This window comes from Eulemur rufifrons, chromosome 5 (genome assembly GCF_041146395.1).
Source record: "Eulemur rufifrons isolate Redbay chromosome 5, OSU_ERuf_1, whole genome shotgun sequence".
NCBI lineage: Eukaryota > Metazoa > Chordata > Mammalia > Primates > Lemuridae > Eulemur > Eulemur rufifrons.
The window spans coordinates 46,763,434-46,784,728 of NC_090987.1; the positions used below are offsets into that span (position 1 = coordinate 46,763,434).

A 21,295-nucleotide genomic window follows, 5' to 3' on the forward strand; every position below is an offset into this window, starting at 1 on the left:
GGCAACTACGTCAGGTAAATGAGAGATTGCATGTTAACAGTCTTTGTATGTAACTGTTCCTATGGCTGCACCAAAGAGCCACTGCACGAGAAAACAAGGTTAATCAATGCCCTTCCATTCTCCAGAGTCCCCGGGGCATCATTCTTCAAGCAGGAAATCACTGCTGCTGGATGGGGCCATTTGGTACAGCATTGATGGATAGTCTGATATGAGAAGTCACTTAGCTGGGCAGAGATCCACTGAGGATGCATGTTGTAGATTAAATTAGAACTGACACAGTTACACAGAATCAAAAGCTCTATGATTTATGCCTTTTTTGAATGAACAATATTAGTATTGGTTTGAAATAGTCCTTTTTATTTTTTTATAATTATTTATTATTTCTCATAATTTAATAAAGGCGACTTTCTGGATTATGGCAATTCTATTGGCTGTCTAGTCCAGAACTTCCAAAGGGATTGGAAAGTATTTAATCACACAACCTGTAAAAGTTGGAAAACTAAGATGTTAAATTTGTTTCTCCAAACAAATCTCAAGAAGTAAACAAAACAGGAGTAGGATTTGGACAGTTAATGCAATCACAAGCAAGACAGAGCATTTCCAAGTTCTTAAATGGTCCCTTACTGACTACAGGGGAGTGACAAAAGCACATTAAGGACATAGTTGCATAACATTTCCTATCCTCTGTGTTCCCTTAAGAGCATCTCCAGATGGTCCAAAAATGCTTGGCGGAATCTAGGCCTACCCTGGAGGATCCAAATTGCCCTCAGTCATGGCGCCCATTCAACCACAGGCCTCTGGACAAGGCCTAACTCACTTGGGAGGTCAGACTGCTGTGGTTTTATGGCTGCATTAAATAGCTCCATCTGATCTGCCCCAAACCGGATGCAAAGCTCTCTCCAGGGTGGCCCATTCCTCAGCATTTTCCCCTAGAGTGCTAGCCCAGTGTGGACCTACCTGGGTCCCCTAAGCAGTAAATTGCCCTCACTATTGCATTGGTAATATTTCGGGGCTACGAAAACTGAGGTTTCACATGGGGAGAGAAACCTGGCAGGGCCCTTTTGAGTAACACCTGCCAGGTAAACTTTCCACACCACTCTTCCAGGAATGCTCCAGACAACTCCACCAATGGGGTTTCTTGTGGGAAACAGACCAAACTGCACCATACAATGGCTTAACATTTGATATATGCAATACCATGTATATTTCATATATGAAATATGGACTCAAATTTGAGATCAAGCCCTGATTTATTTTCCTAAAACAAAATCAGACTTGATTAGAAAGGCACCCAAATGGAGAAAGCAAATTTCTGGTTGGATGGTTGTTAGGAAATACGTTGTACACTACTAACCAGTCAGACTCCGATCCGTCTGCCGAGCACAGAAGCATCGAGACTGAAATAAATGGAATGAGTGTGAGCACTGTTTCCTCTGTGGCACGTGACTGGGATATTTTTGTTTATTTTCTCTTTTAAAATTCATGTTTGAGAAATAAACAGCAACAACAACTGGCTACAAGAAATTGCTTATATTCTCTCATAGTAAAGTAAAGAAGGGAATCATATAGTGGTTTTGTTGGCATACATGCAAATCTGGTAGAGTATACACTTCCCAAACATATGTATCAAGTTGCCTATAATATCTTTTCTCATGTTGTAAATAATCAAGATTAAGAGTTCGAAAAAATCGAGGAAAACATCTCTCAAATGGGAAAACACTGAATACTATAATGACTGCTAGAGGAAAGCTAGAAAAAGCCAGCACAATCTGCAAAGGCATAAAAACAGGGGCGGAGTGGGGGGTAGGATGGAATACATAGTAAGCGTTCAGTTATTGCTCTCAGACAACTGCTCCTTGTATTCTGCCTTCTAGGTCCCTAGGTCTCTCCCACTGAAGCACCCCTAGGCAAGGAGAAATGCTACCTTGGAGCCTTAAAATAAAAGAGAATCGTGCTATTCCAAGGTGTGTATGTTAGGGCTCTTTTACAGGCAACTATAAATTCTTATGATGACATCATAGCAAAATTGAACTTTACTGATTTTGATGTTGAAGTGATAAAAGCATTAATTGAGACATGAGGGGGAAAAAAAAATCACAATTTTATGAAGATAAAATGTTGTTTTGATGTCTTACTGAATGCAAAAAAAAGCTTCATTTGTTATTGTTTCCTGTATTTTGTTCTTAATTCACCTACAACTATATGTATTGGGGATGAGGATTAGGAGAGTAATTCTGCTTCTTTCATTTAGGTTTTTGTGTGTCTGTGCATCTCTCGTTTCCATGATCAGAGTAGGAAGGGATGTTGGAAGTTGTCTGGTCTGAGCAGCATGGGAGGATCCTGTGGCTTCCATAAATGCACCTATAGTTTCTGCAGGGACCCTTCTATGACCGATCATACATCATCACAAGGTTGATGGCAATCATTTAAGAGATTCTTTTTCTGTTTATTTAAAAACAGACTTCCTATAACTTTTACCTTAGTTTTGCTTTCTATACATTAAAAAAAAAGTTATGGCAACCTTCAATATCAACCTTTTCAAGTAACTGAAAAGAACGAAAAGATTGGGCCCCCAATCTTACTTTTTCCACATTTAACACATTGTATTCTCTAATCATTCCTCGTGGGAAAGCTTTGAGACCATTCACCATCCTGTACTTCTCTGCTGCAAAAGCTCAAGTCAGAGTTCATTGTTATTATCATGGTTATTAAACAGCTCCCATTTATTAAGATCTGCCACGTCCCCAAGGTGTTTAAAGAAATTATTTGCTTTAATCTTCTCAATAAGAGAAGGCAAGCAGTTTCACCCCCATTTTTCTGTTGAAGAAATCCAGGTTCAGAAAGCTGAAGGAAGTTCCCTGAAATCACATGGGTTACCAGTGGACAGGACCACATCTAGCCCAGTCTGGTGGCTTTGAAGGCTTATCCCACACGAGGGAAACACAGCCCCACGGGCAGGATCTGCCCAGCGCAGGGAACGGGACAGCCTGCTGCCTTCTGCAAAAGGAGCCTACACTTCCACGGAAGCCGCCTATGATCATATGACGGGTTTTGACAACTACACCACACTGTTGGCTCATGTTGAGTTTGTAATCAACGTAAATCCCAAAATGACTTTTACCCAAACTGTTACTAAGTGTGACCATCCCTCCACCCAGACACTTTTCCATTTTGCACTTGATCCTTCCTAATAGAGGGAAGTTTTATCTCCATTCCTGCTAAACGTTGGCCTGCCGGCTCTGCTTGAGTGGCCCATAGATCCACTTCACATTAAGACTAGCTTCTGACACTTGGGGCATTCGTCCCTTTTAAAGCTCTGTATTGCTTAAAAAAAATAATTGTTTGGCTGTGTTTCCATGTCTTCATCCAAGTCTGATAAAAACTCAGTTTTGAGGAGAGGGAACATGGAAGGACATCTTCCCCAGGGTGATGCTTTTCAATCTCCATCTACCTGTTATGCCCATGTGTACCGTGCCAGCCAAGCTCTACTTCCCACAGTTTATATCAAGAAACAAGAGATATTCTGAATATGCTTTTTCAACTAGCATCTCATTGCCACCTTGAGAACCACACCACTGATTTACAATACATTTTTCTTACTCAACCCATCAGCTACAAATAAGTCCATTGAACTTCTACCACATTCAGATTTCTCCATATTCTTCACCAAGATGTCAGCAGTGAATGCATATTTTCTAATACCAATGTCTGTCGTGAAACTGAAAATATTCTGCTAGCAAAGGTCTTAATATCCTAGAAAAAAGTTACTCTTAAAAATCTGTCAAATTTACAAAAATACTTTATTATAAAGGTAAATAACTGACCAATATTGCTATGCCACTCAAAATGTTCACAGTGACACTAAAAGTAACATTTATCCAAAATTAATTATGAAATAAAATTTTTTACTCAAAACCACAGTGATTATCTATAATGAATTTGAAGCACATAAGGCATGAAACTATAAGAATTCTAGAAGAAAATGTTGGAAAAACTCTTATAGACATTGGCCTAGGGAAAGAATTTATGAAGAAGACCCCAAAGGCAATCACAGCAACCACAAAAATAAATAAACGGGACCTGATCAAATTAGAAAGCTTCTGCACAACCAAGGAAACTATCACAAGAGCAAACAGACAACCTACAGAATGGGTGAAAATATTCGCATGTTACACATCCCATAAAGGGCTGACAACTAGAATCTATATAGAACTCAGGAAAATCAGCAAGAAAAAATCAGACAACCCCATTAAAAAGTAGGCAAAGGACATGAACAGAACCTTTTCAAAAGAAGACAAATGGCCAAGAAACATGAAAAAATGCTCAACATCTCTAATCATCAGGGAAATGCAAATCAAAATTACAATGAGATATCACTTAACTCCAGTGAGAATAGCTTTTACCAAAAAGTTCCATAAATGTTGGTGTGGATGTGGAGAGATAGGAACACTCCTACACTGCTGGTGGGACTGCAAACTAGTACAACCTCTTTGGAAAGTAATATGGAGATACCTCAAGAAGCTAAAAGTAGAACTACCATTTGATCCAGCAATCCCATTACTGGGCATCTACCCAAAGGAAAAAAAGACATTCTATAATAAAGACATCTGCACTAGAATGTTTATAGCAGCACAATTCACAATTGCAAAGATGTGGAAACAACCCAAGTGCCCATCAATACATGAGTGGATTAATAAAATGTTGTTGTATGTATACCATGGAGTTCTACTCAGCCACAAAAAACAATGGTGATCTAGCACCTCTTGTATTATCCTGGATAGAGCTGGAGCCCATTCTACTAAGTGAAGTATCACAAGAATGGAAAAACAAGCACCACATGTACTCACCATCAAATTGGTATTAACTGATCAACGCTTATGTGCACATTTGGGTAGTAACATTCCTCAGTGTTGGGCAGGTGGGAGAGGGGAGGAAGAGATGGGTATAGTCACACCTAATGGGCGTGGTGTGCACCATCTGGGGGATGGACATGCTTGAAGCTCTGACTCGAGTGGGGCAAAGGCAATATATGTAACCGAAACATTTGTACCCCTGTAATATGCTGAAATAAAAAAAAAGAATTTGAAGTATAGACATAAATAAATTTGACAAAATGGCATTATCCTCACTGCATGAACACTATGAACATTCATCTAGACCCGTCCTTAGAAAACTCTGGTAGCCATGGCTAGAGGATTGCCAGTTAACCCTATTTATTCCATTATATAAATACAATCAGTGAAAGACTCTCCTCAAAGTTAAGGAACAAAGATTAGCTTCTCTTAGATCAAGTTTTCTAAAAAAGCAGATCTACATTGGAACAACCTCTCGCAAGGTTACAAAAGTCCTTTAAAAGCTTCACAGTAAACCCCAGCTGGGAGTACATTATTGGAGCTCCTCATTTCCAGAATTCACATCTAACTCAGTAACTGGGCACTCTGGTCTAAGAAACTAGCCAAAATCAAAGCCAGCCAAAGGCAAGAAATGGATCTGTGCATGGCAAATCTTACAGGATTCTTGGAAATCCCTGCAGTAGCCCATCAAGCTATAGGATGACTAAATTTTCCTATAAATTGGTATATGACAGACTAAATGTTAATAACTTTTGATGTAAGAATTTATTTTCAAAAAAATGTTTTTTCTATGTTCTTACAATCTATAAAAATTTAGTGCCCCACCCCTCATCCCTACCTTAATGAATCCAACATAAAATGGATTTGAATCTTCTGTTGGAAGAAAAGCACCAGGTGAATGGGTATAGAGTATGCAAAATGTAACAGACATGATAGGGAAGTTTGTAAGACAGAGGAAGCAAAGATGAATGAACAGGGAACGTGGGCGATCAAGTGAGCTTGGTGCTGGCTGTCATGAGGAAAGAGGAGTGGAAATATGTGAGGACACACATGTGTGCACTGCCTGTGGTGCCTGGGAGAGAATCTCAGCACAGTCCAAGGAATGGGTGACTGCGGAGGCAGGTGGTAGGACGGGCTGGCTTACAGGGGTGTGTGTGTTGTGCCTCCCTTTATGATAAGGGCAGGGGCAGGAGGCAGGAAGAATGAACTCTTGGAATGAAGACATTAAATCTGAAATGGAATCACCTTGCTAAAAGCGCAAGCCACTCTTTCTTGGTGCACACACAGACCTGCTTCTATAGCTTGAGTTCATGCCCTGCATGGATTCTCCATGGTATTCAGAGAATCCAACAATCATCGACCTCCACAGCTACTGACAAATTCTGTTGTTCTCATCTGCTAACTTGGTCTTGTTCAACATCTCTGACAAAAGGCATTCAACTGCCTGTTCTCTGAGAGGAATTTAAGTTTTCTTTACAAAAAAGAATAATGAGTAGTACACCCTTTTTACACTCAAGTTGCAACACCCACCACAATGTGCATTTAACAAATTACTCACTCCCTGAGCAAGAAAAGGACATGGCATTTCAAATTATCCCACTGCCCTATGTACAGAATTTATAAGTTTCTACCAAGTAACAAGTAACTTGGCCATAAATTATGCAAATAGAAAAGGTAAAATTTATAACTGGACTATTAAAGAAAAACTAATTTTTATGCCTTCAATTTCTTTTTCCTACCATAGAAAGTGTTATAGATTTCATCCTTTTTTTTTTAATATAAGAGCATACGTTAGTTTTGATTATATCATTTTGGGACATTATATATATTTTTAGTAATTTGATCCCTTGTTAGAGACTTTGGAAATAATTTTGTATTTAGACACTGGGTCTGAGTAATTTTCCACAGTTCTAGAAAAATAAAGAGGCATCTTATTTGTTTTATATCAACATTCTCCAGCTCTCAATATCTAGGACAAAATATTTTAAAATATACACTTACCTCTACATCACAGGTATATTCTGATCCATCCAGAAGTATCACTTTGCACTGCATGCTTTTAGGCTTTTTGACTATCTTTAATGGAGACCTAGAGAGTTTACTGCTAGATGATTTCTGAGAAAGTTTATCGTCTTCTAATTGCTGATATTCGAGCTGTTTTGCAGCCCTGGCAGAAAACTCCTGTTCCTTATCAGTGACCTGTGAAGAGCAAACAATCGACAGTTTTCATGGCAAGACAGGAAATAAATACTGCATTGTTCAGGCAATAGCATAAAACTTTAGAAATAGCCTGCTTTCCTATTTCCTGAAGGATGAGAGATGTCTGAATTAGAACATTAGGAATGGATCTACATATATAGATATTTATCAAATATAATATAACGCTAAGTTTTACCCAAATAACTTTTGCCATTAAAATGTACCAATAGGGCCTTATTTCTAATTCCAGGATTTACTTTAGAAGCACTGAGTTAGCAAATGCTATCAAGATTTCACTAAGCAAAGAAGGAAAAATTGACTCTTGATTTTTAAAAAGAGCATTGGATAATATAGACCTCTAAAATACATCATCTAGATTTTTGTCTTATATGTTGTACTTCCTTAATTCAAAAAATCTTTCTGTATTCCATTTGTTATAACCACTCCATCCATATACATACAAAGCATCTGATAAACTTTGAGGCCTAGAAAACTTGAAGTATTAATCTTTTCAGTGATTTCACACCTGTTAAAATATTTGATTTAGTTCTAAGTCAATTCAATGAAGTCAGTAGCACTGAAATTGATCACAAAGTAATCCCCTATGTCTGTTTCCCTTCATTGTTATGAGCCAGTATAAGGACGGATTAAATCTGTCCAAAAGCTTTAATTTGCTTTCAAATCACAACAGACTAGTCCAGGCTAGACTCAGAATTGCAGAGGACATCCTATGTAACAATAAAATTCTCCCTGAACCAACCCCCTTGGAAATCTCTCTGTGCACTGATCTCCAGCTACTCCCCCTACAATCTTCTTTTCCTTGGGTCAGACTACCATTGCCACTAGTATGCAAATAAGCACTGACAGTCCAAAGAAAGATATGGCACCAAAATTCAGGTTAGGGTCTTGAAATAAGCACGAACATACTATCAGCCTGGTGCTAAACCCACATGGGCTCAAAGAGTAAAGACAATATTGACATTTTACCATTTCAACTTTTCTATTAGCCTTCACAATTTTACAACACTCTAGTGTGATTACAAAGGTATTTTTGGCATATTTATTTTGGATTGTAGATGCAGATTTCTGCCTTTTCCGTCTTGTTTTCCATCCAGAAGATTGCTAGGATAGTCCTTTCTTCCACTACCTTGCCCAGGAATTCAAGGCAAAGTCTTTAGAAGCTCTTAAGGATAGAAAGAGACCAATCTGCTGAGCTCATAAAAAGAAACCAACAAAAAATTCAATAGCCAATATCAAAGGCTAGAATAGTTGAGAAGGCAAGCTTCAGCTAAACCAAGTAAATAAACTAAAGAAAACCTGCTCTGGCAACTCGGTCCTACTTTTTCGACCATTGGGCTTTCCATACCAATGCATTAAAATCGTAAGTGCAAGGAAATCATAAAACTTTCATCAATTTTGACCTTGGAGGTAGCTTAAGGAGAAGTTTGGTAACCTTGGAATTGTATATCAATAACCGTAACAGTGTCTGTTAAGTGTCTTATAATTTACACAAGACTCTTGCACATTTAAGTTATATTTTTAATCTCATCATAGGCAAAGGTCATTAAAACCCACATTTGTGTTTAAATTTTACCTGGAATAAACTTTTTCTACTTACTAGGGATGAAACTTCACTTTTCTTCTACTAAAATAAAAATATCTGTGTGAGAATAAACTTTCTGGATTACTTTAAAATGCCAGCTCCAGAGGCACCTTAATCTACCAGCAAAGGACAGGCCTTGTTTCTGGGAACACTGGAAACACGAACCCATCCTGGAGGCTCTTACACACATCTTTAAATCAACTGTAACGACTCTAAAAGAGCAAACCAAGTACCTCAAACGAAATGTCAGTCATGGTCATGATGCATTATAATTCACAAATGTCGATATGAAACATTTTAGCAAATCCTTGGTCTCATTTACTCCTCACAGCAGCTCTGTGGCATAGGTCTTACTACCCATATTTTCAGATAAAGACAGACATATACAGGGAGGCTAAGAAACTTTCTAAAGGTCACAAAATTAGTAAACTGGAATTCAAATCCAGTCAAACCCATGTTTTAATTATCCCTGTGTAGCAAAACGTACTTCGTTTTATAGCTTCACAGTATGGATCAAAGAATTCTGTGGCACAATCCTAGAAATCATCTTTTCTGAACCTTCATTTTGTAGATGAGAAAGTTGGGGCCCGAGGGCTTAAATGAGTTCTCTGAGGACGGGACTAAGGATTGGAAGAGACGAGACTTAGGTCTCTGCCCTTTGTGACCAGTCATCTTTCCTTCTTAGTATCATTTCTCTTGTTTTGTATCCAGCCTCTGACTATAGAAGATAAAGTCCATTTAATCATGTCTAGGTATAGATACTCATACTCCTCTATAATAATTTCCTGTTTTCATGTTATTTCATTTTAGACTTAAGAGGAAAGAATAAAGAAAAAGCCAAACAGCCTGGTAATTTAAAACTTTTCAAGATTAAAAAAATAAAACAAACAAAAAAGAAAACTAAACACTACCATCGTCACTCCTACACAAAGAGAAAAGAAAAGGTAAAGGAAAACAATGACAACGGCAACAGCTCCTTAGATTTTGTTTGCCAAGCTGGGATGGGATCTCCCAGCTCTTCGTCACCAAACCTCAGAGATCAGACACAACATCTATTTATAGAGTGAAAATAAATGTTATTACTAATACTGTTTAAAACTAGAACCTACAAAAGCCCTGGGAAAAGAAAGAAAACAATCTGGTGGTAAATATGTGGAGTTTAACGTTATATGTTATAATAATGTGTTATGACTTCCAAAGATTTTCACTAATATGCTGCTGACAGTTCTCTTCTCTCAGCATCTTAGAATTTCTAGCTTGACACATATATTTCAGACCTATCAAAGGTTAGTCACTTATGGGGACTCCAGATTTCTCTACAACATATAAGTCTGTGCTCTAAAATATGTTGATTCCAAGTTTGAAGTTTTAAGACAGAAGAAATTTAAACATGGACTCCTTTGAGGCTCCGGTATAAACTACATACTTTATTTTTTATATGAAAACTGTTGAAAGATATACATTACTCGTGACAAACATGTACAGGGAATAAAGCTGAAAATGTAGATGTTTACAGGGGAGGGGAAGGGACCTACCTGAAGGTCCATTAAAAGCAGATGGCATATTAGGGTCAGAATGCTGCCTAGGGAAAAACAAAGTAGCTCTACCCCTTAGGCTCGAAATAAAAAACAACCACAAGCATAATTAAAGCTGTCAGTTCGCTGTCTATCCTTCCTCTACATCCAGATAGGACCAATAATCTCCAGTCCAGTCTCCAGTGTGAGTTAAAGTGTTTTAAGTAAATGAAGCAGTTACCAAGGAAGGCTGTGGAATGTCATTCACTGAAAGCCTTAAAATAGCATACACATTCTCATCTGCCCGGGACCAGATGGGGCCAAGCAGACGACCCCTCGCCGCTGCCTCCAGCGCCCAGAGCCGGCCAGCGCAGCCGGCGCCGCCTCACCTCCTTCCGCACCGGCGTGCTGTGCGCGGCGGCGGCGAACTGCTCCAGGGCCTGCCGCTGCTCCTCCGCGCCCGGCGGCTCCGGCTGCGGCTCCGGCTCCGGCCCGGGCTGCGCCCCCGCGCGCCCCTGCGCGCCCGCCGCCTCCTGGGGCTCGGCCTCCTGGTCCGGCTTGGATTCCGAGTCTGATCCGGATTCGGTCGTCATGGTTGATTGTTCTGCAAGCAGGAAAGAGGGAAGATCTCGTCACGCCACGCAGTTACCTTCCCTCTGCAAGAAAACTGGGGTGCTGGCCGCGCAAGGCTGAGACAACCGCCAGGAGAGAGCGAGAGATGCTCACTACCCAGCACCAGCCTCGTCCTCACGCCTAACAGTAAACTTGCCCATTTACCACCGAGATGGGTGCCCATGAGGGGCTCAGAATTAGTATTTAACTAGCAGGAAAAGTGGATTTGTAATGATCGCAGGTTTTATTCCTGTTAGATTTTTTGCCTCAGAGGATCGTAAAATGACATTAAAGAATGTCATAATAATTAAATAACTTACATTTAATTTCAGAAAAATGAATTTGCTGCATCAGGTGAATATATATTTTAACCCCCGGGAAGGATGATCCCATAATGGAAGCAGACATTTCTTTCTCATTTCCCACCCTCCTCCTCTCCCTACAGGGGGGCCTCCTGGCCCCTGAATCTGCAGACACTTCCAGGAACTAATGTCTTTCTCATCTGATTTCTCCTAATTCAGTTATCCCCCTGTGAATGAGCAACCACAGCTACGCTAGAGGCTTCTTTAGGGACACGGAATCTGTCCCACTATGGACAGGCAGGGCTGTGGCTGGGCGCCGCACAGGGCAGCATCCCCTCTTCTTCCCTTCCACATTAATTCTCATGTTTTTCTTCTTGGCTTCCTCCTATTTCCCTTGAGTGTTAAAAGATGAGTTTGTCTCATCTCTCACAAGGAACTCAAACAACAGATCCTAATAATCTGCTGATAAAACCTTTAAAAAGACCTAAAATATAACCACCATCTTCTAACAGTTTGCTGGTCAACATACTTCACTATTTTGTGCCTCCATTTCTACACGTGGCAAACGAGGAAATTCAACATGATCATACCTAAAGAATTTATTTCCTACTCTTATTATTTCCTCCTACTAGTAAGATATACCATTATGTTTTGAAGCAGATTTTTGCTCTAAACAGCAAGAAAACTGCTATGCCAAGTAGATACCGTTAGGTATGTGGGATATCTCAAAAACAAGTATCTCATCCTGTCATATAATTTCCCTTCTCAATTCTAATTTTATAGTAAAAATATCATGAGCAAAAGGTTAGTACAGTACGTTAAGCAAATCATACACTCCTTGGTATAACATAGAATTATGCAAAATAAAACTAGTAACTCTACAGTAAAACCACCATTTAGTTCCTAGACACATCAGAATATGTTTAATAATTTGAAGAAGCAGGGAATATTACAAAAATGAGTCTGTCTTATACACTAAATGCTATATCTGTGCTTTCTATTTAGGATTATTTTTCACAGTCATCAGATTTTCTGTTGAATAAAAGACATATCAACTTGGCATGTGCTCAGTTGCCCAAAGCACATGTAAATATCAAGTCCAAATACAGAGATAGTGATCCAAATAAAATGAACAGACTTTCTTCTTTTTTCCTCTTATAATACATTTTAGGTTTTTAAGCAAATCTTGAAAGTAAATACTATATTCGCCTTTGTATGCTTATCCTGGAGAGTGATAGGAGTACACAGAGAAACAGAGAGGAGAAAGGCTATGTGGATTTCAGAGCCTACAATCAAATTCCATCTCTGAAAGAAAGAGGATTAGTTTTAATAATCAATTCAACTCATCAAACACTTATTGAGTACCAAACATAAGCCAAGCACTGTGTGCATGGCTTGGAAACAGAGATGAATCTGTCGTAACCACTCTCCCCACGCTAAGGAGCTCAGGGTCCAAGGCAGAAATAGACTCTCCCTAGAATCCATTTTCTCCATCTTCCTTTAGTAACTGAGTTTTCAGTTTCAGCAGGTACTACTCCACCCAGCCTGAGAGGACGATGAGTGGTGGCCACGTGATTAAGACTGGATCAATGAGATGATGGAAAAAATGTCTTCAATGTTTAGGTCATCTTCATAAAGACAAAGCCACTCACTCTAGATTTCCCTTGCCCACTGGCTGGGAAATAACAATGGACTATCCGCTCCTGCCTATTCTCCTTTCATGGGACCTCTTAGCAGCCCAACTCAGGCCATGAGAGTTTCCTTGTCAACACGCTTCTCTCCTTTGGGATTCAGACCATTGCTCTTCTGCTTTCTTCCTATCTCTCTGGTCCTGCCTTCCCACTCTATCTTACAGGCTACCCCTCAACCCCACCTCTAAATACATCGTATCCTGTAAAACTCAATTCCAGGCCCTCTTTTCTTCTTTCTTTACATCTTCTCCCCAACTTATGACATTCTCTCCTAGGGCTTTAAATACTTCCTATAAGCCAATGGTTCCCACATTTGTATCTCTAGTTCTAACTTCTGTTCTGAGCTTTGAAACTAGTACCCAAGGGCCCTCCTGACATTCTCCACCTCTGTTCTAAGCTTAACTAGTATCCAATTTTTTTGTTTTTTTGCAACAGGATCCGGTTTATTCTGCCTTGGCAGGGTGGTCCTGAGAGTGGCGGGTGCCACCCTGTCCCGGGCGGAGGGAGGGCCCGAGGGCCAGTTAAGGCCAATGGCGGGAGAAGCGGGGGGCATGCAGCCCCTGGAATGCGGTGAAGCCAATGACATTCCCCATTCTCTCCCAATCCTGTTTCTCCCCACCCTCATCTTCCTCACCTCAGTAAACGGCAATGCCATTCCTTCAAGCCAGAATTCCAGAAGTCACCCCTGACATCTTACTTTCCTTATCTAACATACAACAGAAAGTTCTGCTAGTGCCATTTCCAAGATATATCTTGAACTGGTCCCCTGCCCCTATACCAGCCACCATCATTTCTTTCCTGAAGTCCTCCTATAATCTCCAAGTGGTTTTCCTTGCCTCCACCCTGCTCACCTCTGCCCACTTCAATCATTACAAAACATAAATCCAGTCATGTCACTCACTGCTGAAAACCCTTTAATAGCTTCCCAATGTGCTTTAAGTAAAATCTAAACTCTCAATTACCAAGGCCTTCAAGGACATGTCCCAACACCCTATCCAGTGGCCATTGTCTACCCCTCTATCCCACTATGAACCAGCCACAATGTCTTCTTTTAGTGTCTGAATCACATCAGAGTTTGCTGCCTTATGGTTTTTGAGATGTGGGAAGAATGTTCTTTCCTCTGTTCTTAAGTGGCTGACTCCTCATTCCTCAAGTGTTGACTGTTTCAGAAAGGCTTTCCTCGATTACACAGTTATTCTTGCTGTGTCTTATTGTTTCCTACCTATAATTATCACATTTTATAATTATTCTACACTCCCCTGACCTCCTTCCAGTATATTCAAGGGTAGAAACCATGTCTGTTTATAGCCCCAATATACCCAGTACCAATGTAATATGGAGAACATAGTACTTCAACAATTTAATTATTTGATAAATAACTAAATTGCAAAATTAACCTCATTTATTATCATATATGTATATGTAAAAGTATAACTCTTACTTATAGTCTTTAACCTTTGTAAAATCTCTCAAGTGGGTAAAGAGTAGGTATTTTTATGTTATTTTATAGTTAAGAAAACAGACGTTGGTTAAAAGTTTCAGAACTAAAGACCTCAGAAGGTAAAAGGAATGTTATTGGGCTGTTCAGTCTAATGAGTTTACCAGTAGAATGAATGACTTCTCAAAGATGGAAAAAAAAAAAAAAGGTTTTAGGTGGTTTATATAATCTCTATTTAAAAATTTACCAGTGTCACTAAATCATATAAAAGTAAAACATAAATGACTACTAGAAAAGGCATTTAAAAAAAAAAAAGATTCTCAGTTTTTCCTATGGCAAGACAGTTCTTGCAAATGTTTAAAATAATTTTGGATATCATCAATATCTTACTATTGAATATCACACATAGGATTCTCTGTTACTATTTTAAGTGGCTCAGCAAATCATAGCTGTAACTTAATAATTAGATGTCAGAACTGTTACAGAAATAAAAAACCGCAAATCTCATTATAAAATATGTTTCCATTCATTTCACTTTAAAACCATCAGTAATCTTTATAGACAAAACACATGAAAATAATCAGCATCAAATAAGTTGCCATGTATGATGCTGGGTAAATAACTTAATTGTTTAGTCTGCTTCCTTGCAGGCCTTTCCATTTAAGCCAACAAGTCTGTCATCTCTCTCATGATCTTTTTTAAACTTTCTTACTACTTTTTATTTATTTATTTTTTTTGAGACAGAGTGTCACTCTGTTGCCCAGGCTAGAGTGCTGTGGCATCAGCCTAGCTTACAGCAACCTCAAACACCTGGGCTCAAGCAATCCTCCTGCCTCAGCCTCCCGAGTAGCTGGGACTACAGGCATGCGCCACCATGCCCGGCTAATTTTTTCTATATATATTTTTAGTTGTCTATATAATTTCTTTCTATTTTTAGTAGAGACGGGGTCTTGCTCTTGCTCAGACTGGTCTCGAACTCTTGAGCTCAAATGATCCACCTGCCTCGGCCTCCCAGAGTGCTAGGATTACAGGAGTGAGCCACCACGCCCGGCCTTCTTACTACTTTTTAAAGGTGAGTTTTAACACAAATGTAGTTTTATTAATAGCATACACCTCTCATATTAATGTACTTTAAACTTTTAATTGAAAAGTTGTCAAATATGTGTTAAAATATGAATCTCTCTAAACACATGACATTAGTCGCTGGACTTACTATGCATGAAATAGAAAGAATATCTCAATTTCCTTAGTAAAGGAATATCCCAATTGCAATTCAGTGTTATTAGTCTAGTCATGAAACCATATTTTGCACCTGCTTTTGTCTTAAATCCCAAGACTGTCTCCAAAGCAGAGAACCAGCTAAAATAAGCTAAATAAAAATGCAAAATGAATAGAGTCCAGCAATCACCTATCAACTACTTTAATAATAAAATAACCTACGATTACTTTTAACCTATGAATATACCATATAATATTAATAACTTACCTGTTGGACATCACATAAATCACAGAACTTCACACCTAAAAATAAACTCCTATGCCCTTATCAAATATTTCCTAGGTCTACTATTTTTCCCAGCACTATATGCATAATATAATAAATGAAAATCATTGCTGTTTTTTAAAAATGATTATGCTATATTTTTACTATAGATTGCTGTTTTTAACTAATTTTAATAAAATAAAACTTTCATGGCTATTGACAGATAAAGTAATAAAACATAAAAATGTTTTATGTTTTATGGCTTTTAATCTAGACTCTCACTAGAATCAATATCCAATTCCACGTATCTTAAAGGGCATAAGTATTTATCGTACCTGCAAATAAACCAGTGTTGATGGCCTAGATCAGCAAATTTAAGTTCAAAACTTTAACAGTCCTTTTCCCCAAATGCCAACATAAGCAAGCTACAAACTTATTTTTTAAATGGCAAAATCATAAACACTTAAAGTACTTCCAACTTTAACTCATTATTTTGATAAGTATTTTAGAGTGTGCTCCTTCACTCATATATCCAAATGCCAAAACATTTTTTTAATTAGATTTTCACAATATTTATGTTGCTTTGGTTTGTCTTTATTCTTATGCTCATTCTTTGCTTTCTGGGGTGACTCTTGCCACTTGAAATCGCATTTTCCCCTCTTCAACTGACTAAAGACTACTATTAATACTTTCCAAGGTTCCTTTCTCTTCTCCTGATAAATTCACTTCAGACTAAACTGTTGATTATTTGGGTTACTGGAAATAAATATCATCACTTAAAATGCCAAACAGAAAGTGATGCAAAATGCTTATGCTAAGCTTTGACTTAAACTATGCCCTTTCTTTATACTAAATATACCTTACTAATTATGTTTTGCTTAGGCTAGAAGGTCTTGAATTCCTAGAAACTCCAAGTCCTAAAATTTGGGGTAAGAACATTCATAAATGTGCTACTGAATGGCAAGAGGAGTCCTTTATTTTTTAAGGAAATGTAAGTTGTACTTCAATATGCCTCTCTCAGGGACATATTTATTAAAAGACTGCCAAAAGAAATGATACTGAGCTTCAAAGAATGCATTGTGCAGGTGTAAATGAAATCATACTCACAATTCCAATCCAATTCACCTACAAAAAGACAGTCATTGCCATGCATTCCAGGCTTTGTTCCGTTTCAGCTGTAATTTTTTATTCCATAGAAGCAAGAAAGAAAAGTCAGTTTATTCTCATCTTTTCCACTTTCAGAAATGGCATCTCTAAAACCTCCATCTCCTAACTAAATGACTGCTAAATTAGCTTCTGTATTCCAATTTACCTACCTCTCTTGCTGGTGTGAAAATTCAGTGGCATTTTATTAAAAGGTACAAACCAAAGATTTAGTGAAGGAAAATGCTTAATAAAAATTTCTGTCATCATAAGACAGGATTCCTATGGAATAACAATGCATTTCATAAAAGAAAACTACTTTATACCATCTGCCGGGATGTAGGACGATAAGAGATAAATTTTTTACAAATCTTTTTTTTTTCTTTTATATTTCAACTACACATTTATAGGAGAAGAGAGGCGAGTAGGCTGGCAGATCTTACGCAGCGTAAGTATTTGTGACTACCGAATACCATCCACTAGTCTGCTAAAACCCATCATTGCTAACAAACTACAAGGCAGTCAATGTCCCTTGGCTCTTCTACTGGATTTTTTCCTACTTTTGTGAAGGAAAAAAAAAAAAAAGCCCTAGTATCATCCACCTGAAAAAAAAAAAAAAAAAAAAAACAACCCACAAACAACCTGCTCTTCGTCTCACATTCCACTCTTCTATGAGCCCCATTTCTACCCCTCCCGTACAGACTTACCTCTCTAACTTTTCTGTAGAACTAAGTTTCTCGAAGGAATTTTCTTTTCATGCTGTCACCCTGTCCTCCCTCTCACTCACCCTTCAGAATATTCCCCATTATTTTAGTTACCTTGCTAAGGTTGACAATGACCTCCCCACTAGCCAATAAATCCTATGTGGTATCGCTTCTCATCTTTCAATTCTCCATGTGTTTGACACTCTCTTGATTTTCTTTCCACCTTTTCTGCCTACTGTCTCATTTCCATTTGCTTCTTCATATCCCATTTCTCATATTCTATTTCTAAACCTTGCAGTTCTTTAGGAACCAGTCTCACTCTTTAAGCCCTCTTTCTTGGAGAGCTTATCCCTTTCATTTCAAATACAATGACAATTCCAAAATAATAGGTCCCGCAATTTGTGACCTCTGAGCTTTAGATCCGTATGTAAAACTCTCCTCACTTCTCTACCTGGCTATCTCAGAGGCACCGAAAGCTGAACATTTTTCCATCCAAACCCTGGATCTCTGCACCCCGCCCCCACACTCCCCAATCTGTTCCAACTCCGTCTTCCCCATTTTAGCAAGTGGGCCCCCAACTGTCTAGCTGCTCATGCTGGGATCAGGACACCACTTCTCTCCTTACTCTCAACTCCATCCACTTTACGTTTGGCAATTTCACCTCTTGAATTGTGTTTAAAGAAAGAGTAGAAGACAGGTGAAAGTTACAGGCAGAGGTGTCCAACCAAGCAAAAGCAGAACAGTATGGAAGATCACAGGAACTTACTTGTAGGAGGTTGTGTGGTCTGGAGTTATGTGGCTGGAAAAGAAGGGGTGTAAGAACAATGGGAGGTGAGGAGGGGGGATGACAATGATCCAGGCACAGGGCAGGTCGCACAAGGCCGTGTGACCCTTTCATCTCCTTACACAGAGATCAGTCTGGCAGCCATGGGATCGACTGGCATCAGAACGGGTCAGCTGGACTTTTCCAATCTTTCAGCTCAAAATTAGACCAAACTAACAGACCAAACAAGCCTTGATGGGGCAGCATTGGACCAGTTACTCCTCAAAGTACAAATCAGTGAATTCAGGACTGGTCATTATTAAATATCTTCCAAAAGTTGATAGTAAAGAGTTGAGACATGGTTTGTGACCTCCCACAGGGATAATTCTAACAGTTTTTTTCAAACAAGCTTTTTAGCCATACTAAATTCGAATCTTATAAGCCAATATACCAACTCTTATGAAGTGGACTGACTTTTTAAGATCACACAAGAAGCAGAACGTTGAAATTGTTATAAAGAAGACATACTGATTCAAAAATCATTTTCGCAATGACCACTGTACACCTTTCAAAGGCTCACCGAGGTTCGTCACTGTGAGACAGAGACTTCTAACAGCATCACACGTCTACATTACAGTGGTGGGAATTTAAAAAACTAAATAAGACACCCCCCCCCAAAAAAGTCTCCTGCTTCAAGGAATGTGCATTCTGAAAGGTTATCCTGAGAAGCAAACCGATAACAGTGCCCAGGATATGAGAGGAGGGGGCTTTAAACAAGTTGGTAAGGGCAGGAAGGGTTTCCACAGGAAATAATACTTGTTTGACAGAAAAATAATCACTAACCTTCAGTCCCAAGTTAAAGGACTAATTTTAAACTTCCGATATCACAGGCTTCTTCAGAAAGACAAAAGGGGATCAGGGATAATGAAAGGGCTGGGAGTACTAGGAAGGGGCAGGAGTGAACCAGCCAGGAAAGACTGTTGTGGGCCCAACCGGCCACGTGTTCTATGACCTCAACGGAATTTCTGCTCTACAATTCCAAAGTTCTAAGGCTCCTGAGAGCCAGAGACACAGTTGTACTAACAGCAGGGCTCTAAAGTGTAGACAGATACTAAGCCTCCTGCTGCCAGGCCCCGAGGGCAGGCAATGGCCAGCACCCCAGTGGGAAGGCCAACCCTCCCACTACCGCAAGGGTCAGGCTCAGGCCCCATTAACTATTTGAGTTTATTAAGGTTTTATTTAGTTCGTTCACACAATACTTAGATAATATGAAAAAGTTGGGGGAAACAAACCACTCTTCGTTTACTTAATAGTTTGGAAAGATCGGTTCATTTTCAGTAAGCTTTTAGCTTTCCAAGTTCAAAAATGTTTAGATCAATGTGTGAACAGAAAAATTAACAAATGCAGTTTAGAATATATACATTGATATGGAGACTATGGAAGCATCTGACTTACCAATATACATTCATATTTCCAAACCTATCTGGTGCCAAATACCAGGGTATAAAATTCCCTATGCTGGCCGGGCGCGATGGCTCACGCCTGTAATCCTAGCACTCTGGGAGGCCGAGGCGGGAGGATCGTTCAAGGTCAGGAGTTTGAGACCAGCCTGAGCAAGAGCAAGACCCTGTCTCTACTAAAATATAGAAAGAAATTATCTGGACAACTAAAAATATATAGAAAAAATTAGCCAGGCATGGTGGTACATGCCTGTAGTCCCAGCTACTCGGGAGGCTGAGGCAGAAGGATTGCTTAAGTCCAGGACTTTGAGGTTGCTGTGAGCTAGGCTGATGCCATGGCACTCTAGCCTGGGCAACAGAGCAAGACTCTGTCTCAAAAATAAATAAATAAATAAATAAATAAAATTCCCTATGCTGTTGAAATACTAAGAATCTTCGGTTGTTCCCACAAGTCCCCCAAATACAATTCAATAAACAAAGGAGGCAGCTGGCTCCCCCACTAGAGGAAAGCGAACTGTGTCAGTGCAGGACTTGAACAGAGGTCAGTGACAGTATTAACAGGCAGGGTTCCTGAGGGGGCAAAATCACTTGCCAATTAAGACTATCCAGGGAGTGGCAGAAGAATAAATTCAAATGCTGTTCCAGGACCTTTGCATTGTGCACACTCTGTTAAAAGCAAGGAATTTCCCAGACGGGGATTTCTAACTCCAGACATCTGAGAAAGGAAGCCCAGGGATCTGAGCATTTGTTTTGCTATTTCAAAAGAAAATGTACATCCAGCAGCCACGTGGCTGCCCACAGCAAGGCTTTTTTGCTCTGGGTTGGAAACTTATCAGTTAAGGTTAGAAATACTGGCCACATCATTGCTTCATTCATTAATACATCCTTCAACAAACTTTTCCTGAACAGCTGTTCTGAGGCCCGGGGAGACACCAGATAGAGAGGAACGAGGTCTCTGATCTAGTGGAGCCTACATTCTAATTGAAAGAGAAAAAGTAGTAAAAAATGTCAGCCGGAGATAGATGCTATTAAATAATCCAATTAAAGTAAATGGCTGGCAGCTTTAGATTGGGTGGTTCGGGAAGCCTTCTTGAAGGAGGAGACGTCTAACCAACGTTCAGATATCAAAAAGAATCTGCCATGTGAAGACATAGGGGTTGGGATAATGCCTGCAAGAAGACTAGTGCCCAGCCCGTAAGGATGAAATGAGCTTGGCTTGGTCAAGGAACAAAAAGACCAGGATAGCTGGACTGCACGGGATGTGGGGAAGAATGATGCGAGATAAGGTAGATGTGAGTGGGGGTCAGACCCTGTCTTTGTAAGGCAGTTCCTGAAGCTGGATTTTATTTTAAATGCAATGGAGCATGTTGGGGTGAGTTATGATAGGGTCTTACTGAAGTTTTTAAAAGGTCGCGTGGGCTTCTGAGAGCAGGAGGCACGGAGACTAGGTGACAGCAAGGGTGCAGGTGAGAAAAAAATGCCAGGGCAGCAGGAGAGGGCGTGAAGGCAGGTGATGGCCATCGAGCACCC

At 39.5% G+C, this 21,295-nt stretch overlaps 1 protein-coding gene across 1 annotated transcript in view; it reads right to left on the reverse strand.

The window, feature by feature from the left end:
• Positions 1–21,295, reverse strand: part of EPB41L3 (erythrocyte membrane protein band 4.1 like 3) — a 140,602-nt gene that overhangs the window by 72,900 nt on the left and 46,407 nt on the right. The window contains exons 2-3 of the mRNA XM_069468543.1: positions 10,559–10,773; positions 6,855–7,052 (exon numbers count right to left, since the gene is read on the reverse strand). Coding sequence (XP_069324644.1) covers positions 6,855–7,052; positions 10,559–10,762 — 402 coding nt within the window. The 5' untranslated portion in view covers positions 10,763–10,773. The remainder of the gene's footprint in view (positions 1–6,854; positions 7,053–10,558; positions 10,774–21,295) is intronic.